This window comes from Cucurbita pepo, chromosome 2 (genome assembly GCF_057944985.1).
Source record: "Cucurbita pepo subsp. pepo isolate OVF chromosome 2, ASM5794498v1, whole genome shotgun sequence".
NCBI lineage: Eukaryota > Viridiplantae > Streptophyta > Magnoliopsida > Cucurbitales > Cucurbitaceae > Cucurbita > Cucurbita pepo.
The window spans coordinates 7066011-7086060 of record NC_141799.1 but is presented as its reverse complement, the minus strand read 5'-3'; the positions used below and the strand labels follow the sequence as shown (position 1 = coordinate 7086060).

The following is a 20050-nucleotide window of genomic DNA, read 5'->3' as shown; positions in this document are numbered from 1 at the left end:
TTTATTGCTCCAGATTCATGGCTTGCCTCCATTTCTCACTATTCAATGCTTCTTAAAAGTTTACAAAGTTTACCGGTTCAGTAGTGGTAAACATGGCTGAGCTTCATCATCTTCTTTACCAAAAAAAAAAAAAAACTTCTCCTATTGCCTAGTCTCTCATCCAACTGATGGTCTCTTATTCCTCGCCTTATTCAAGCTAGGAGAGCTTGCTTCAGCCAAAGAGCTAAAGGAAATATTTTCATCTGCCGCTTCTATATCATAGAGTCCATAAGCTCTTGACTCTTCACTAACTCCCAGCAAAACATAACTCAAACTCTTATCATCTAGCTTAGTTCTCCGAGCTGCCTCCTCTTTTTGTCTTTGAATCAACTCGAGCTCACAATATTGTTCTTCTTCCTTCTGCTGCAGCTCCAGAACTAATCGTCGCTAAGCTTTTTCTACCCTTCTCCTATTCTCTTCCAGCATTTTATCTAGCTCTTCTCTCTCTTTCCGTGCTTGTTCTTTTTTTTTTTTTTTTTTTTTTTTGTCTTGTAGCAGTAAGAGCGGCTTCTTTCTCTTTCTCAAGCTTCACATCAACATCATCAAACAACTTCTTGCAACCTTCCTCTATTCGCCTCTGTATTTCTAATTTAGTCTCTTCAGAGTTTAGCCTTTCTTCAACATTATTTTGAATTAGTTCTTCTATCCTCCTAGCTGCATCTTCTTTTAACTTCTTTCAACTCTGCTTTAGGTCTTTTCTTCTCTTCTCCTTCTTTCTGAAGCTTCTGTATGTAATGTGTAATAGCCCAAAAATAAATAAACAAATAAACAAATAAAAATAATTATAAAAATAGTTAAAATAATAATAATAAATAAATTAATTAATTAATTAAAATTAAAAAAAAAACAGAAAAACAACCTGGTCAGATTTGAGGAGAGGTAAAATGGGCTTTCAACCTATTGCAGATTTAGAGATTTTTGTTAGTTATTAGGGTAAAATCCTTGATTTCCTTTTCTTTTATTCTTATGATTATAAGAAATTAATTTAGGATCAAATCTTCTCTCATATTTTAACAAGTCATGTAATAATCAGATCCCATATCCAATTGATTAGATTTTTGTTAGCATTTTACCTTATACTAAATAAGGTTATAAGATTCTATTCAATAAAATTTTAGTTGGCAGATCTATAAACTAGAAGATCGTAGCCAAACAATCAACTTACAAACTTACAATTGGCCAGTAATATATGTTTAGACAATTGAAAAACCTATTTACAGAATTAAAATAATTAGAGAGAGAGAGAGAGGGAGATTGAAGAAAGATTTGTTGAACAAGATTTAACAATGAAACAGTAAATATCAGAGGGGCAGTGAGGTCCTTTAAATTTTTTCTTAACACGAAATATCACAATTTTAGGATGGCCCATGTAAATTAGAGAAATAATTTTATAGAGTTCAAACTTAAAACTAATGTCATGAGCTCATATAGGTTGACTCGGATTTCAAAGGACGGAATCAAACTTTCATTAAAGATATATTTGTGACAACGACTTAAGCTAGTCAGGTAAGTGACCTTACTATCGGCATGGTTGTATTTGATGTTGACACGTGCCCTGTGGTTCTGCACGTATCATATATATTGATATGTGTGAATTGTCTGTGGATCGATATGCTTCCTATATGTTATGTTATGTTATAATATGTGGTTTGTATGATAATAATTATGGTACGATGTGCTCAAGGATATGTTTGAGATAGGATACGAGAAGGATGCACAATACGAAATGTAACGATAGGAGTAAGATACGTTCATGAAACGTTAAGGTTAGGTTACATACCGGAGTGTTATGGATAGGAGAGATTGATGAAAGAATACGGTTAGGTTATGGGTAGAAAGAGATAGGTTTGTGATAGATTGATAGAACGATAGCGTTAGGGTACGCTCTTGTGACGATATGACTAAGGTACGTTACGTAATGATATGTCTGTGATAGGTATAAGAACGTTAAGGCTATGGTAAGTTAGAGAACGATATGACTATGAAGTGTTTACGTTATGACTTGTTTATGATATAATACATTGTATGCTAGATTATTGTGCTTAAGTACGTAGTTATGTGAACGTAAATGTATGCTATGCATGCTTTTAGTCTAATGTGATGTGTAATGCATGTAACGATATGAGATCCTTGAATGATTATGGCATGTTTGTATGGAATATGTGAATGTGAACAACATGAATTGTATGACATGAAACACGGTAAACTGTCTGGATCCACAACCCCGATAGAAATGTGTATGAAATGTGAAATGAAAATGAGAATGACATGAAGCCTGGAACATGACAGGGGGGGTTATGGTCATTAAAGATAAATGTAGAATTAGGGGGATCTCATGCATTATGTGTGTTCATGCATCTGGTGGGATACCCCCATCCCATCACGAGGGTACGGACGCGTACATCCAATGGCAGGACAACGATCGTTATGCATTGCATAGCGCTGCCGTGACGGTTCTAGTTTTAACGGGTCCCGGCATAAGGGGCTCCTAGAGTATGCCCACCGGATAAGGACAGTGGCCCAGCGGTGTGCGAACTAGCTGGTGAGCCCATACTCGCACGTATGGGCTGTGTGTAGAGTATATGGTACACGTCCACGATTACCCGTTAGGACAGCACCATAGGGAAAACGAAACAAAAGATAGATCCCATCATTTCATTGCATGTGATTGTTGCATTTAACCCCAATAGTGGGGTCACTTACTGAGTATTTCTTTAAATATCCAAGCCATGTGCTACTACATTTTTCAGGTTAAGGCAAGACATTCCTGTATGGCTGACGACGACATCGCAACTCGAGATCATGGCACATGCATAGGATAGTGGTATTTATTTTCTTAGACTTAGGATAGAATAGGATGTTTTAAACTTAAACGCTTATTTATTTTATTTCGGGTCTTTTGTTGTGTCGTTTTAAAGATGTTTTCGAAACACATAAGTCCATGGTTGTGTTTTAAGTTAAAGGTTATGTTTTATGGAATTTAAATGAAGTCTTCCGCATTCAATGTTTATGGTACGTATACAGGAGCGACCTTAAATTAAGTAAAAAAATTTGGGTCGTTACAGAATGATTACGATCAGTGGATGCATGACTAGGACTGGAACTGGACGATTTGGGGAAAGGAGATAACAAGGAAGACCTACTTCTCCGTTGGCTGCTAGACCTTGGACCACTTTTCCCCATAAGTTTCAATTGAGTTTGAACGGCTGCTACAGGCAGAGATATATCATGCAGTATGAACATTCGATTCAAAGACATCTTTGTCTCCATGATTAAGCCTCTCCCAGGATGAAACACCTTACATGTTCCATTTTGAAACAAAATGCTAAGCCCCTTTGCTTGCGATTTCCCAATACTCAATAGATTGTTCTTCAGCTCTGGCACATAGAACACTCCTGTGATTATCAGTATGATTCCATTCACTTGCAGCCGTACAGTACCCTTTCTCCTTACATCCATGCTTGAGTTGTGGCTCAGCTTCACTGAGTCTCTGAAACTTCCATCAAAATCTGAAAAATATTCCTTCTTCCCACACATATGATTGCTACATCCCGAGTCAAGGAACCACATATCTTCTCTATTGGCCTTATTCATATTCACATAAGCCATCAGCAACATCTCTTCTTGAGTCTCTGCATAGTTTGCCTCATTCTTCTTGCTTTGACATTCCCATTGAAAATGTCCTAGCTTGTGACAATTATAGCACTCCACTGTGGCCTTGTTGAAGGTTTGTCTACCTCGTCCCCTTCCTCTGCCTCTAAAGCTTCCACGACCTTGACTCCTTCCTCCAGATTGTTCATCATGAGTGATCTCCAAAGCGTGTTCTTCTTCAACATGAGAACTCATGCGTTGTTCATGCACAAGCAGACTGCTTTGCAACTCATCAATGGTTAAGATGGTTGTATCTTTAGACTCCTCAATGGAACACACAATATAATCAAACTTGGGAGTCATAGATCTCATAATCTTTTCAACTACTTCAACATCTCCTTTGTTCTCACCATTTATTTTCATCTTGTTGGCTATGCTAAGGGTCCGAGCAAAATACTCATTTACAGATTCTCCTGCATTCATGTGAAGCATTTCAAACTCCTTCCGAAGAGCTTGCAAATGTGCACGCTTTACCCGTGTCGAACCTTGATATTTCTGCTTCATAAAATTCCATATGTTCTTTGCTGTATCCTTGCTGAGGATTGTCTCCAAGATCGAACGATCTAATGCTTGAAATAGATAATTCTTTGCTTTCAAATCTTTCAACTTCTGATCTTCAATGCGCTTCTTCTGGTCATCTGTGAAACCGATGTCTTCTGTTGCTGTAGAAATCCCATTCTCCACCAAATCTCAGTACTCCTCCGAACACAAAAGGTTTTCCATGAGCATCACCAATGATCATAGTACCCATCAAATTTCGGAATTGCAGGCTGCATAAATGGACTCTCCATCGACATACTTTTATTATGACATACGTAGAAGGCTGCTGCTTCTAGTTTTAACTAATTTAGGGCATGACTCTAATACCAAAATGTTACGAACAGAGAAAAGAAAACTAGAAAAAGAAACCTGTAAAGATTAGAAGAATTGGGAGAAATCTCTAATCCTATCGAGAATGAAATTGACAATTATATAGCGTTAGAGAATCAATTCCGATATTATTAAATCTGGTATGACTAAATCAAATCTAATTCAAATAACTAAATCAAATTTAATCCTAATAGTAGTTCAATTTTAAATGAATTCAAGCTAGAAATTATCCCAATCGCCGATTGATGTTTTGTTCGATTGTTAAGAAAAAAAAAGGAGAAGAATTAATTTTTTTGATTGAGTGTATTTTCTCATTTTGACCACTTTATCATATTTTATCCTACTAATTTCTACTTTACCTTCTTGGAGTTCTATTATCGAGAGAACTTCATTTTAAGCATTCCGCTGAGTTCTTTCCAATCTTCTTATTTTATGATCTCGTTGGAAATCATATAAAGACAATTCCTATTTATTATTCCAATTTGAAAATTATCCCATAAAGCAAAACTAATTAGCTTTCAAAATATTGTGTCTTAATCATACTACATGAATTTCATGATTGATGACAGAATTGTACCCTACATTTTTTTTTTCCGATTTAGGTAGGGAGGTTTCATTCATTATTTTTAAGGTTTTTAAATTACAAGTGGCTAGTAGCTATTATAGTATGACAAATTAAGAATTATAACTTTTCAATTGAACTATTATCATATATGTTGTTATTTTAGTAGAAACATTTTAGATATTAAAATGAAAGTATGCTTTAAATCATAAGTTTGTTCCTTTGTATTTCTTGATATATATGTTTGATTCTTGGGTTTAGAAATTTCTTTTATTCTTTCTATTGATCATTGAAGTATATCCGAATCTTACTTTCCATTGGATTGATTTCTCAGTTTCAATTCCCTTCATTTTAAGAAACATATTCCTAATTATGACACCAACTTCAAGTCTACGTTCTTCAAATGGTTTGAATAGATTAGTGTTCGTACTTCCAACATTTTAACAATTTAGTCCTCGAGAACTAAAACAGTTATAAACAAGAGAGGAAGAAAAGGATGAAAGGGAGTAAAAACCAAAAAGGAAATATGGTGTTGAAAATCTATCTGACTCTCCATTAATTAAATCAGGAGACATTAGAGGGGGAAATAAAATAAAATAAAATAAAATTAGTAATTGGATATGAAAAGAAAAATATATGCTAAAACTGCTGCACATTATTCAGCTGTATTGGGGTAAAACAAAAAGAAATCCTTGAGAAACAATAAGTAAGGTTAAGCTCATTTCTATGAATCAAAAAAAAAAAAAAAAAAAAAAAAAAAAAAAATTAGAATCAGAAAATCTCATCATCTGAACTCAACATTTAGAGGAGCTTGATTTGAAAAGGATATTGGTGTTGGTGTGTTGGTGTGTTGGTGTGTTGGTGTCACCATTCGAAGGAGTGACCCGGACATAGGACTCGCGGGGGTCTTCGTTTCTCCACAACTGGGATCACTGTTTCCATCAACTATGAAAAGCATGTGCACATGATGATTGTCAGAGCATTATAACTATTAACAACTTCCAACCCCCAACTCATTCTCCATTGCATAACATACTCTTTCTTCTACAACTCAACTCAAACAACAACTATAACTCCTAATTAAAAACACAATGTATTCACTACGTTGCTACCTGCTTTAGTCGTTCCTTCCCTCTCTCAGCCTGTCATTAAAAAAGAACCCAACACAAAGACTATACTCAAACACCTTATAGAAGTTAATCTAGCAAGAAAAGAAATTATATCAAACTGCACTTTTAATTGAGCAACTAAACTATCATTATTGACCTTAACTGCAAACACCCATTTTGAAAGGGAAATTATTATATGGGGGTGCAAATGAACCAATTTTGAAAAAGAAGGTTCATGGATATCCTGGACTTGGAGTTAGATTCATTTGGTACATACATGTATTTGTATCACATAGTGATAGTACATGTATGGTCATAGAAGATGTTCCAAAAAGCCTAGATATATATAAGGACCACCTATGTAGAGATTTCAGAATCAACTCAGGAAGAAAACATATAGACTTGAATGTTGAGAGAATCCTATCCCATTTTCATAAAAATTTTGCGTTGCTAAAAAAAAAAGTGGTATCAAAGCCAATATGACAAGTTTTGGAAAGATGCCAATGGGTGGTGTGCTGCTGCCACGTCTGGTGATATCAAACTACAACAACTAGAGCATTCAAATGCGAGCCTTGCTTGGGGAACAAAATATATTAGACATGGTTGAGGACGATTATGTGGAGGAAATCGAAAACATGACACTAAATGACATCGATACGCAGAAATGAAGGACAAGTTGTACTTAGCAAATGGTTGATTAGTAAAATTTTGAGAAGATAGGAGTCAATGAGGCATGGTACACATCAGTGAAAGGTCTTCAAGGGGGCCGATTGAGTAAAGCAAGTACGATTCCAAACACTACACGGTAAATTAGAGGCGATGAAGAAGAAGGAGTTGAAAATCATATCTGACTACGTTATACGTGTACAAACTATAGTGAATCAACTCAGGAGCAACGATGAAATTCATTAGGAGTTGCAGGTTGTGAAGAAAATTTTGCGATCACTACTCAATAATTTCAAGAATGTCATGTAGACCATCCAGGAGTCGAAGGATCTAGAAATTCTAATTGTTGATGATGTTGCAGGATTGCTAAAGGCACACAAGTAGCACAGGATTGGTAAAGCAAGAGGTACATCTTTATCGACTATGATGAGAATACTAAGGCTATAAGCTGTTTGATTCAATAGAGAAGAAGATAGTGCAGATAAAGGAGTATAGTTCATGGGATTGGGAGCTATATTACCTTCTGTTTCAATAATCGGTGGTTCTCTTCCTCAAGTCGGGCAGCTATTAACTCTAACTCAACTTGATGTGCCTGAAATCCACATAACCAAGAACAAAATACATTTAAAATCAACAAGAATGAGCAGCAGCAGCAGCAGCATATGGTGGAAGAAGATAGCAAAAACTCACATGTTTCCTTTCTCTGGATCTGGCAGCGGACTCCCTGTTCTTAATCATCCTCCGTTGTCTTTGCAAGGCAGCCTCATCCATGGGCTCCATGGGGGCGCGCCTTCTCTTCCCCGATCTCCCACTAATTTCACCGCCATTCCCAAACCCGACAATCATCTCCTCTTCAAATTGGGGGAAACAATTCAAGGGATTCAAAATCCGCACATCCTCCTGCGCTTTCACTCCAATAAAATCCTCCCATCTCATCATCTCCTCTACCGCCTTCTCCCTCCAAACATCGTCCACACCTCCAGAGGGAGTAGATGGCCCATCAAGCTTACTATCCATATCCATGGCGGACATATGAATGGGATTAGCTACTACTTTTGCTGTTGCTGCTGCTGCTGTTCTAAATATCTGATTTGGTTTCTTCATCGGAGATGGATCCGAAATTTGTGTGCGTCAAGAACAGAAGAGAAGGAGGAGAAAGGAAGGAAGAAGAAAAAGAAGGCGACAGTTGCGAATCTCTCGAATTCTGTGGCGCCATTATGCTCGATTGATTCCCCACAGATCTTCTCCTTCATTTTCACTACTTATCCAAACTTGACACTAATTTTTTTTTTTTTTTTTTTTTTTTTTTTTAATTAAGGTTTAGAAAATTTATTTAATGGTTAATTTGTGCGTTTAAAAATTTTAATTTTGAGTAAATCTTCATTTTATTAAAATTGGTATTATAGAAATTTTAATTTTTTCAAGTGAATTAAAAAAAGTTTAATAAAGAGTCAAATTGTAAAGCTTATTTATTTATGATTTTATTTATTTATTTATTATTATTATTATTATTTTGGCTATTATATTACGAGCTTCTATATGGGGACGGTTAGAGAACTCACAAGCTCAACCTTAGTTGTGAAATTGTCTCGAGGGGATAAGGATTTACATAGTGGTACCACTAATGGGATCACTCCTACCAGTTCTATGATGATGTGGAGATTAATAGTCGGTTAGTGGCTCCTATTCATGAACCTATCACAAAGATAGGGTACATAGTCATTCGTATTAGTTTATTAGAAGCTAGATTAGCCACAGTCGTGCATTGAGCATATGCGCCACAAATATAACTCATGTGGGACGATCAAGAGATCTTCAACTATTCGTTGGTCGTAAACTTGCCAAAAAGGGTAAGGGTTCGCATGAGTGTAGTAGCTTAGCATACATGAAGGTCACTCCATATCAAATTATGATGACACTATATAGTCTATTAAGGAGTACCCAACCAATACTTTTTAAATGGTCAGATCGAGTGATATTTTCCATAATGTCCTAGCAGCTCAGTAGTTGGAACAGTTCGAGATAGCACCTCACAGATATATGGAACTTGGACATATGTCACAGATAATAACAATTTAGTATGGCTAATCAGACCTACCTTAAGACCCTATAGGGAACTCAAATGGGTGTAGATGTTCTCTGAGCAAGTCGAGTATGAGACATTGTGAGACAATCCGTAGTTTATTTTATAGTTTGAATCCCATTATGACGTCTGTTATTTTAAAAATGAAAATTTTTTATCGAGTCTTTTAAATCTTGCGTCGGTACATAGCAATTCGTGATTTAAAACTTTGAAAAGCGAATCGTTATAGATTGATATCCAAGCCCTAGGTGGATAAGTCATGTAGACTATTTTCTTAGATAAAGGCACAACTCAATTCAAGAAACACCACACCAAAGTCGTGACAATTAGTGACGAACCGATCACCTAGCTTCAGCTGAAAGAAGCCTTCTTCTACAAGTACTATCCAATTAAATGGCGGAAGCAACGAGTACGATGGGTACCCACATCACAAGGGCACCCAAGGATGTGAGATGACCCTTAGGATTAGGACAGAATAGCTGAAGTGGAGTGGGGCAAGGACGAGGCATGACCTAGGCCACCACGCAGGAGGAAAGAGGAGCCTTACCAGTCTCGGCTACTATGCCTATGCTTTATTTGATTCAAAATTCACATACTTGTTTAGATCTACGATGTTTATGAGGCACGCACGTTAAGGGTTAGAGTAGAGTACAGACTTTAGGGACCCTACCTTCTCTTCTAAAATAAGACTACTACTACTATATGTGTGTCATGACTAACGTGTATCTAAAATCATTAAAATAATTCACTTTAAAAAGTTAAGTAAATGTTCAAAAATTCATTTTAAATATAATAATAGCACCTGTGGTAACTAGCAAAAAAAAAAAAGAAAAAAAAAATAATAAAATCTATCTAAGTTGAGGAAAAAAATGTGAATGAGTTATCCTAACATAAGCTACAACTTTAATGCAGAAATTTAAGTATTGTGAATTGATTTCATGGCCTCCTCAGTTGATGTGTTATTCATATATGGAAGTCTTGCTTTTATTTGAAAAAAATTGTTAAACTGATTTTAATATTTAAAAATGATCACTAAGTGACTTTACTATCGAGGTAAATACAATCACATGCAATATGGTACATGATAAGATTTATTTTTACGTAACTGTTCTCTAGGCTCTACTTTCTTTTTCAAGCAGAGTTAGATGCATAGTACTTCTCTACACATGGTTCACACACAGTCACATGAACCTAATAGGTGGGCTCGTATATGATAACTCTCTAAAAGTAGAATTATATCAAGTCTTTTTGTAGTTAATCATGCACTCATACAAACCATTTTCTCATTATTTGCTCAATTTGTTCTAACTAGTAAGCATGAAATAGTTTGTTGTGGTTCAACATGAAAAGAATATCAATTTGCATGAATCGAGCCTCATTGTACATTTAATTGAGTTATTTGGCAAAATTTCAGAACATTTATGTTGAATCATGATGTTGTAGCAAATCTTAAAACAACACTACTGTGGCATTGCTGCGAAAATCAGAATAGACCAAACTATGTTGTTGTGCATTGCTGTGAAACCAGAGAAGAAGAACCTTAATCCATTAACTATTGATAGTAGAAGAAAAAGAATACCAGAAGGATAAATTAGGGCAAAAAGGTGGATGTGAGAGCTCAAAGGGAGGGAACTTCCATTTAAGAACAACAACAAAGCTTGATAACTCTCTAATTCCTTACTCTGTTTTCTTATTCTATCAATTTTACATGATTGAGATGTGTGTTCTTGTAACGACCCTAAATTTCCACATATCTAGAGTCGTCACTAATGTCTCATACTCATCTCTAATGTAGAATAAAAATCTAAGAATGTTCATCTTTATTAGCGGAAAAATTTAAAACTTCAGATTACGTTCAAACATTGGAAAACACTGCCGGACTTGTATGTTTCAAACATCATGCTGGAGTTCAAAAAAGATAAAAAAAAATGATTAAAAATTAAATAATATAAATGAATGAAATGCAAACGCCCTATCCTAACCAAGACTAGGAATTTTAAATATGCAACTATCCTATGCACGCGCCACAGTCTCTGAACACGATGTCACCGTCAACCGTACATGGGAGCCTTGCCTTTACCTGAAAAACAATATGGCACGAAATACTCAGTAAGTGACCCCACTATAGGGGCCATGCTAATGCAAACACATGCAATCATGAATTAGGGACCTATCTCTAATCATCTTAGGGGTGGCCTCCAGTCTCGGACAAATTGGATGTGTAGTACTTCCCTACACACGACTCACACGTGCGAGTGTGAATCCCAGGGCGCTCGCACACCCCCTGGACCCTCTGGTCAAGCTAATTTGTAGCGACGTCCGGAGGTCAGCGGAACCCCATAGTGTCATGTGCCTCATGAACACCCTCATCTGTGTGCTTCGCACCTGTGCGCATTCGCGCTCATCATAAGGTGCGCGTCCGCACTCATCATCTCTAGGGGAAGTAGCCCTATGCTTATGAACATACAATATGCATGAGGTCCCTCTAAATCCATCGTAATGTCTCTTCTGACACAACCCTCTAGTCTCATCTCTTGTTCTCTAAGTAACACATACTCGTGGATATTTATATTAATATCATTTTCACGCTCTTAGGGTTGTGTCCTATGTTGATCTAACGACATGATGCAATATGACACTCATCATCATCTAGCATACTCAATATGGAAAACACCATCATATTAAGGTAAACATCATGCAATCATCATACTCATCATAATGCCACAAAGTGCGTCAAACATATCAAGTGTCATTCATCAAAATGTGTATATACTGCACATATCATCAAGCATTGTAATCCACATATCATCATAACTCATACAATTTTTTTAGTCTATCCTATAGTAAGGCCACTTACTTGGTTGGCCTTAGCCGAAGTACTCCATAAATAGCTAAACGTAATCTCCCGTTCCGTGAGAGCTGCTTCCTACGTCGCCGGGGTTTGTTTCCTATCACACCGTTCACCACTTTCCGTTAATATTTCACAATTAATTTACCTATAATTTAATAAATGTGAAATACGACTCTAAAACGACCTCGGATACCTTAATCGGGGCCGAAAACAGATTCGAGAGGGTCGGAACAGTTGAAACCGGGCTGAAAACAGGTGAGCCGAGCCGAGGGACCACCTGCGCCGCTATGTGACACGTGGCAGCAGCAGAGCGAGCCACGTCGTACGGTAGCGTCGGGTCGAAGCGCGGGTCGCAGTCCGGTTCGGGTCGTGGGCTGCGGAGGCTACTAGGCCAAGACTATCGTTGGGCCTTGGCTTATTGGGCTGGGCCAAAAGTTTTTTTTTTTGGGTTGCAGGCCGGCTCGATTGGACTGTGGGTCTGGTCTCGGGTTGGTTCAACTGAACCGTCACTTTTGGGCTGGTCTGAGGTTTGGGCCGCTGTAGTTGGGCTGGGCCGAAGGCAGAGGCCGAGGGAAAGAATGGGCTGACCCTCTCGGGTTCTAGGTTCGGGTTGACCCGGATCCGTGGATCTCGTCTTCCTTACCCGAATTTGGCCGATTTTCCAGCGAGTTTTCTCTCTCCTTCCCGCGGCGTTTCCGTTGCCGATTTCGGTCCTCTCTCTTCCTCTTCCTCTTTATTTGTCGTTCTTCTTTCTTTTCTGGAAGTTTTGCGGCCTAAAGGTCCCTAGAACCACAGATCTATGAACGATTAGGAAAAACCCAATTTTTCGACCTCGGTTACCGACGACGGCGTTTATGAAAAAGCACAAAACGCACCTTGAGTTATCATGCTTTCGTTAGGGATCCTTCTCGTGGTGGTAACAGGTCGTTTGGTATCGGTTTGAGGGTGGTTTGAGGGTTCGTCGAAGAAATTGGACACTCGCCGACTTTTTTTTTTTTCCGAAATCTCTCTCTCTCTCTCGTAGTTTCTGTCTTTTCTCTCTTTGCAGGTATCCTGATGGTGCTGGGAGTCGTGGGTTGAAGGCTGGGCGGGCTGTGGCCGTCGTTTCGCGTGGGTTCCACGAAACTCGGCGGTCGCCGGAAAACTCGCGGGTTTTCCGGCGACTGAGTTTTTGTTTTTTTTTTTGTTTTTTTCTCTTTCTTTTTTTCCCGGGTCGTTACAGTTCTTCTATTTAATTCAGTTTGTATGGAGAGCTAAACTTTATAAGGGAGGCGAGAGAATTTTATGTAGTTTAAGTATGTTGACGGTGTGATTTTAGTTTATTAAAGAGTTGTTAATAATTTACCTGTGTGTTTAATTACCTACATTAGATACATAGTTATTCTCTTATTCGGAAGAAATGAGGGAGCAAATCTTTAATACTCTAGTTCTATTGCAAGGATACTTGTGATAGAAGGGTTATGAATAATTCATCTTCTAGAGCTCCCACGGCTCACTACCGTGGATCTGATTTTCTGATATGTGGCATTTTCATAATTATCTTGAAGTTAAAGGGTATTTTAGTAATTTGTCATTATCCAAATATTTTTTCATATTTTTTTCCTGAAAAATCCAAACTTTTTCTAAAAATTCTTCATCACCTCATTTTTCTCTTCTCGAGTACCTTGAAATTCTTTCTCGATAAGAAATTAAAAACTCGAGATGGTTCTTAAAAATTGAAAAAACGGCATTTTCGTTCTTTATGCTTACATTTTCCTTTCCAATCCTTATCCAAAGGCCTTAAATCCCTAAAATTGTTTTTTAAAGTATTGAAATGACTTGCTTAAGACCCATATTCTTGCTTGAATGCCTTAATTCCTTTCTTTGGATCATTTGGGTTACTTTAAACACCAACTCATAGTCCCGTCTATCTTAAAGATTATAAGCTAGCTTTTTAGGGTTAATGTTTAACCAATTTAAAATATTTGAGCCAATTTGAACTAACCAAGGGAGTTAGGTGATTTAATTCTTTGGAGATATTTTAATTATGATTTCATGGAACATTGTAAGTATCCTCACATCTATAGTAATTGTCCATCATTTCTCTTCAATTTTGTTCCTACACCTTCTAAACAAGCTTACCCACAAGTTTTATGAAGAAATTGAGTGTTGAAGGAGCCTCAAACCTAATCCCCCAATACGGATCACCATTAAAGAAGTTCAAGGAAACTTGAATATTCAATCGGATACTAGAAGAAATTTCGTTGAGTAAGGTCAATCCCATTGAGTTTCTGCACCTTCAAGGAACATTTCTATAGAAGACTATGAAGGTTCACGAGTCCCCAAGCGTGCCTAATTGAAGAAATTCGTTTTCGAGTTCAAATTAGGGGCATTCCTTTAACTTGAGAGGATTAAGATGAGTAACTTTGATGAAGAAATCTGAGAGCTAAAATGTCTTTGACGAAGGAAGTTGTTTTCAAGTTCAAACTGGCCAAAAAGTCAATCCTCAGCATTTCCGGGTGAGTTGCAGACCGATGAGGAATTTCCAAAATTAAGACTACACACTTAAATTCCTTTGGCTTGAGAAAAGAATAAGAAAGAAATTCCAGGAAGAAATCAGACCCTAAAAACCTATAGAAAGTGTTGCTCAATAAGATTTTTCTAGGTTGAGCTCTGACTAGGAAAATAAATTCCAACAAATTTTGGAAGTGAATAACTTAGGCTACGATCCACGAGAAGGTATGAATCAATCCCTAGTTCTTTCCTGTAACAGCATTTTTAAGTTTCACGAAGAAATTGACAGGAGAAAATCATGATGTTTTATGACATAAATCCCAACAATCTCCCATTTTCACTAAAATTGGTGAGACATGGGAACTAGGGCATACTTTGTACTCAACATTTTCTTGTACTTATCCTAGAGAAGATAAGACATGTCTCGTAATCTTAGACATTCTAAGTGACCTTCTGTAACGCCCCTAATTTTCTCCACCCTAATTAGCGACGTTACTTTATACTCATCAAATCAACAAGACAAGAGTTCACACGGAAACAGTCTCGATAACGAAAATGCATTCATCAATTTAAGCAGTTCATACCTAGGAAAAACAATTGCGACAACCTAGCCTAGAAGTAATCAACAGAGACTAAAGAAAACAATTTGCAAGACTAAGAACCCAAGAGAATTCAACAGGCGCTACGACACAACAAACCCTCCTCAAGTTTTCCATGGCCCTTCGCCTCATCCACCGTCACCCGTACATGGGAGCCTTGCCCTTTCCTGAAAAATATTGGTAGCACGTGGCTTGAGTATTATATAAAATACCCAGTAAGTCGCCCCACTGTTGGGGTTAAACATATATTCATACATTCGGATACAAGCAGTCGCACACAGTACATCTACATGTCGCACACGATACACATACATGACGCACACAACACACATACATGTCACACAGAATACCCATACATGTCGCACATCGTTACCATACATGTCGCACACTGCTAGAAGAACGGAACTGAGAGAGATGTTTGTCTTCCATTCCTTCCCATGGCCTTAGGCCCTTGCCTTGTCCGGGCGGGGGTGGATGCATGGTAATTTCCCACACATGGCCCACGTGTGTGATTGTGGGCCCACCAGGCGAGCTCGCAAGCGAACTCTCTGGGCCTGGCTTGGTCGGGTATGTATGACATACAATACCGGACGCCATGGACAAAGGAGGGCCTGCATGATATCGTGGCGAACACAATATCGAATATACGCATCCATACCATCCGTAGCATAATGGGGGAGTGCCCCAAGTACATAACCATAGCGTGCATGAGGTTCTTAAGGTTTACCTCCATGGCATTACACATACGACGCTCCATCCCCTCGCCGCATTACATAGCATAACTGGGTTCACTCACATTAGGCAAGCATAACATAGCATAACCTGGTTCACATTAGGCAAGCATAACATAGCATAACCGGGTCCACCTTAGGCAAGCATAACATAGCATAACCGGGTCCACATTAGGCAAGCATAACATAGCATAACCGGGTCCACATTGAGCAAGCATATCCTAGCATACTAGTCATCTTATTCATGGCATGTGGGGTTCTCATTACAATCATGACATGTCAATCAAGCTCATCACGACAAAACGCGTCACAACATCATATTCATAAACGTGGCATACATAGCAATTCACTGCAAGAATCACATACATAAACAAAGCATGCATAGCATTTCATGGCAAGAAACATCTAACCTAGCATATAGCAACAACATATGGTGCATGCAAGGGCCACAGGGCACGCACCAATATACATGCATAACTAACGCCAACAGTAAGGTTACTTACCTCCTTGGCCTTGACCGAAGTCGCCCACAACGCTAACTCTAGCGCCTAACTACCTCCTATAAGACAACATGATACACTTAGAGCGCCTTCACAACTATCCCTCGTGTCTAGCTACCAAGTACGTCCCTATCGCAAGCTATTTGTCACACATGGAGTTATACTGACCTCAAATGGTTGAAACGAGGGCGGAAATGGCTTCGGAAGGGTCGAAAACCTAGGAATCGGTATACTATTCGGATGTCGAGCCGCCAAGCCGCACTTAGCCGAGCCGGAGGTTCGCGAAGCCGCCGGTGGAGCAGAAACCGATGGCTGCGACGAACACCGCCGGCGCAGGGTTTCTGGAACGCCTCCGGTTTGGGCCACAAAGGGGACGAGGCCCTGGGGTGGTGTCCGAACGCGGGCTGAGAGGTCTCGCCGAATGCCGGGGGTCGACCCGCGCCTGCGCTGCGTCTTCCTCGTCCAAAAGTCCCGACGGTCCAACTCGCAGGGCTTGGCTATTGTCGTCGGTGGATGCGTCGTCGCTCGTCCGTTCTCCGGTGGCGCGTCGGCTTCCTCCTGCTTCAAACCCCACTAGCGCTCCCTTCTCCCTAAAGGAGGTGGCCACTCCTAGGGTTTATGGGAGCCTGAGTGGATCCCGCCGAAATCTCGTGATTTTCGGCGGGGGCTTTTTTTTTTTTTTTTTTTTTTTTTTTTTTTCTCTCTCTCTCTCTCTCTCTCTCTCTCTCTCTCCTCACTCCTCAGAAGGTGTACCGTTACACCTTCAAACACTTTTGCCTAGAGAATTATTTTATATAATTGAAACGACGGTCATTAAAAGTCATATTGGTCATTACCATGATACTAACTCTCTCAATATCATTTTCTACACGTTAATATTATTCCTCTAACTTCAGATTAGAATAATACATTATCATTCTTTGAAGTTTTGCATAAAATATTTGACAACAATTTTGTCAATACAATGAGTCTAAAATGAAATTAATATTTATCTTTGAATATTTATTAATGACATACAATTTATTCATTGGTTAGTGAATCATTATTTTATGTTAAACTGAAATATTATATCAATTATAACTAGGAATATATCATCCACATAAAATATAAGAATATCTATAAATTCATGAGTTTTATGACTTCGGACTTATTTATCTTTGTCATCATCCCACGTAACTATTTTAAAGATAATAAGCCATGAACTTTTTCATCAAACGTGACAACTTGACTTTCAATTAAGTGTACACGTTCCATCCTTTGACTCTCAAATATAATTAAATTATTATCGTTAACCATTTAAGAGTTTTAAGTAGAACCAACTTATTAGTGTTATCTCACCTCATTTAAGTTGTATACAAATAAATTTTTTCATTTACGATTAGATAAATTACCATTTTATTTCTCTTAGAAAAAGCCTATACGTAGGCGTATCTTTGAACAATTTGAAGAAAATCATGCGCATTATACCATCTTCATTAGTAACGACGTATAACTCTTTTTTTTATATGACCATGTCTAACAATGTATTTTTTTCTCCTCTTACATCACAATTTTATAAGATTGTATCGATGTTTAGAGTTAGGATACAATTCTACGTTCTATTAGTTAATCTTAACACACAAGATTTTTGTGTTATCCATTATCATCAGATCAAAATGTCTTAATAGATTTACCTAATTGAGTTTCAACTTGTAACGACCCAAAATTTTCTACTTAATTTAAGGTCGCTACTGTATACGTACCATAAACATTGAATGCGGAAGTTTAACTTAAAACACAGCCATGGACTTACATGTTTCGAAAACATCTTTAAAACATCCTATTCTATCCTAAGTCTAAGAAAATAAATACCACTATCCTATGCATGTGCCATGATCTCGAGTTGCGATGCTGTCGTCAGCCATACAGGAATGTCTTGCCTTAACCTAAAAAATGTAGTAGCACATGACTTGAGTATTATCCAACAAAGGCCAATGACTATCTTGCAGGAAGGGTAAGACAATAGACATATAAAGTAATTAACTCTAAACTTTATAGAACTATCTCTTACTAATCTTTTCATTTAATTCAATTTGATACTATACAATCATTCATATTATCTGATCTACTTAGTAATAAAGTTCGAGAAATTGTTATTAAAAACACCAATTTTAGCATTAAATATCTATTTTATTTAATGACATCTGAACGTCTCTCACTACATCAACTAAGATTAGTTTTCTAGTGCTAACATGTAGAAACTTTTCTAAATCAGAAATTTTTAATGAAGAACAAATTTTGACCATGGATTTGTATCATCTATCTAGGTGATGACATTTATTCTCCACAAAAAAATTCAATAAATTAAGACAATCTCAATCAAATATTACTCACTCTTATTCCTATCGTATTTATTTACAATTAGCTTGATCGAGAACACATTAACAACGTTAATATATTTTTGTAAATGTGACCTACCATTTTAGATATGGTAGTTTTACCCCAACAAGTGTCTTCGTATGGTAGGTATGACGACCTAATCTTTGAGGTTTTGAAATGTGGATTGAGACTAAAAGACGAAAGAGAACACAAATAAAACTAAAAGTAGAATATTATAAAAGAAGAAAATCACGTAAAATTAAAATCAAATTAAAATAAATAATAACATGTTAAAGTAAAAATAAAATTGAATTATAAGACTGTGTTGTTCAAATTTATTATAAACAATAAAATGAATTTGGGATACAATACAAAACAAGGTATAAAAGACGAAAAAATAGAAAGATAGACTGACGGTCCAGAACAACTCCCTTTGTGACCACACAGCTCTCAAATGCTCCTCCATCTCGACCAGCAACTTGAGAACACCTAAAAAAGAAAGAGGAAAACAGGTGAGTATATAGATATACCCTGTCAGAAATCCACTTGTAGGCTCTCATTGCATCATTAATGTAACGACCCTAAATTTCCACATATTCAGAGTCGCTACTAACGTCTCATGCTCATCTATAATGCGGAAATATAACTCTTACATGAACATAATTGATAACGTAAACTTAAAAAAAAAACGTTTAAAACAACTTCTTCTCTGGAAAACACAGTCATGGTCTTACGTGTTTAAATATGAAATACTGAAATTTATAGAAAACAAAAACAAATACAAAATAATTTAAAACAATGAAATGCAAAACAACCTATTCTAACTTAAGACTAGAAATTTAAATGAGTCTACCCTATGCACGTGCCACAGTCTCTACTCTCAATGCCGCCGTCCTCCGTACAAGTGCGCCTTGCCTTTACCTGAAAAATGATGTGGCACACGGCCTGAGTATTTCAAAGAATACTCAGTAAGTGGCCCCACTATAGGGGGCCATGCAAATGCAAACACATGCAATCATGATTTAGGGACCTATCTCTAATCATCTTAAGGGTGGCCTCCAGTCTCGGACAAATTGGATGTGTAGTACTTCCCTACACACGACTCACACGTGCGAGTGTGAATCCCCAGGGTGCTCGCACACCCCCTGGACCCTCTGGTCAAGCTAATATGTAGCGACGTCCGGAGGTCAGCGGAACCCCATAGTGTCATGCACCTCATGAACACCCTCATCTGTGTGCTTTCGCACCTGTGCGCATACGCGCTCATCATACGGTGCGCGTCCGCACTCATCATCTCTAGGGGAAGTAGCCCTATGCTTATGAACATACAATATGCATGAGGTCCCTCTAAATCCATCATAATGTCTCTTCTGACACAACCCTCTAGTTTCATCTCTTTGTTACTCTAGGTAACACATACTCGTGGATATTTATATTAATATCATTTTCACGCTCTTAGGGTTGTGTCCTATATCGATCTAACGACATGATGCAATATGGCACTCATCATCATATAGCATGCTCAATATGGAAAACAT

At 37.7% G+C, this 20050-nt stretch overlaps 1 protein-coding gene and 1 long non-coding RNA gene across 3 annotated transcripts; both read right to left on the bottom strand.

Annotated features, from left to right (window-relative positions):
- Positions 1-5711: 5711 nt before the first annotated feature.
- On the bottom strand, positions 5712-8160 carry LOC111784944 (G-box-binding factor 4). 2 transcript variants are annotated; one of them, XM_023665453.2, is made up of 4 exons: positions 7588-8160; positions 7418-7489; positions 6235-6264; positions 5712-6067 (listed from the first exon to the last, which is right to left on the bottom strand). In XM_023665453.2, the coding sequence occupies exons 1-4, from the start codon at positions 7999-8001 to the stop codon at positions 5987-5989; spliced, it is 597 nt and encodes a 198-aa protein (XP_023521221.2). In that variant the 5' UTR covers positions 8002-8160; the 3' UTR covers positions 5712-5986. The 2 variants fall into 2 exon arrangements, with proteins under 2 accessions (XP_023521221.2, XP_023521222.2); XM_023665454.2 differs by lacking the exon at positions 6235-6264.
- A 6700-nt stretch (positions 8161-14860) lies between these two features.
- Positions 14861-16833, bottom strand: LOC147793453 (uncharacterized). The gene is made up of 3 exons (XR_015420032.1): positions 16323-16833; positions 16158-16213; positions 14861-15090 (listed from the first exon to the last, which is right to left on the bottom strand). It is a non-coding gene; the product is annotated as an uncharacterized LOC147793453 (long non-coding RNA).
- Between the last annotated feature and the right edge of the window lie 3217 nt (positions 16834-20050).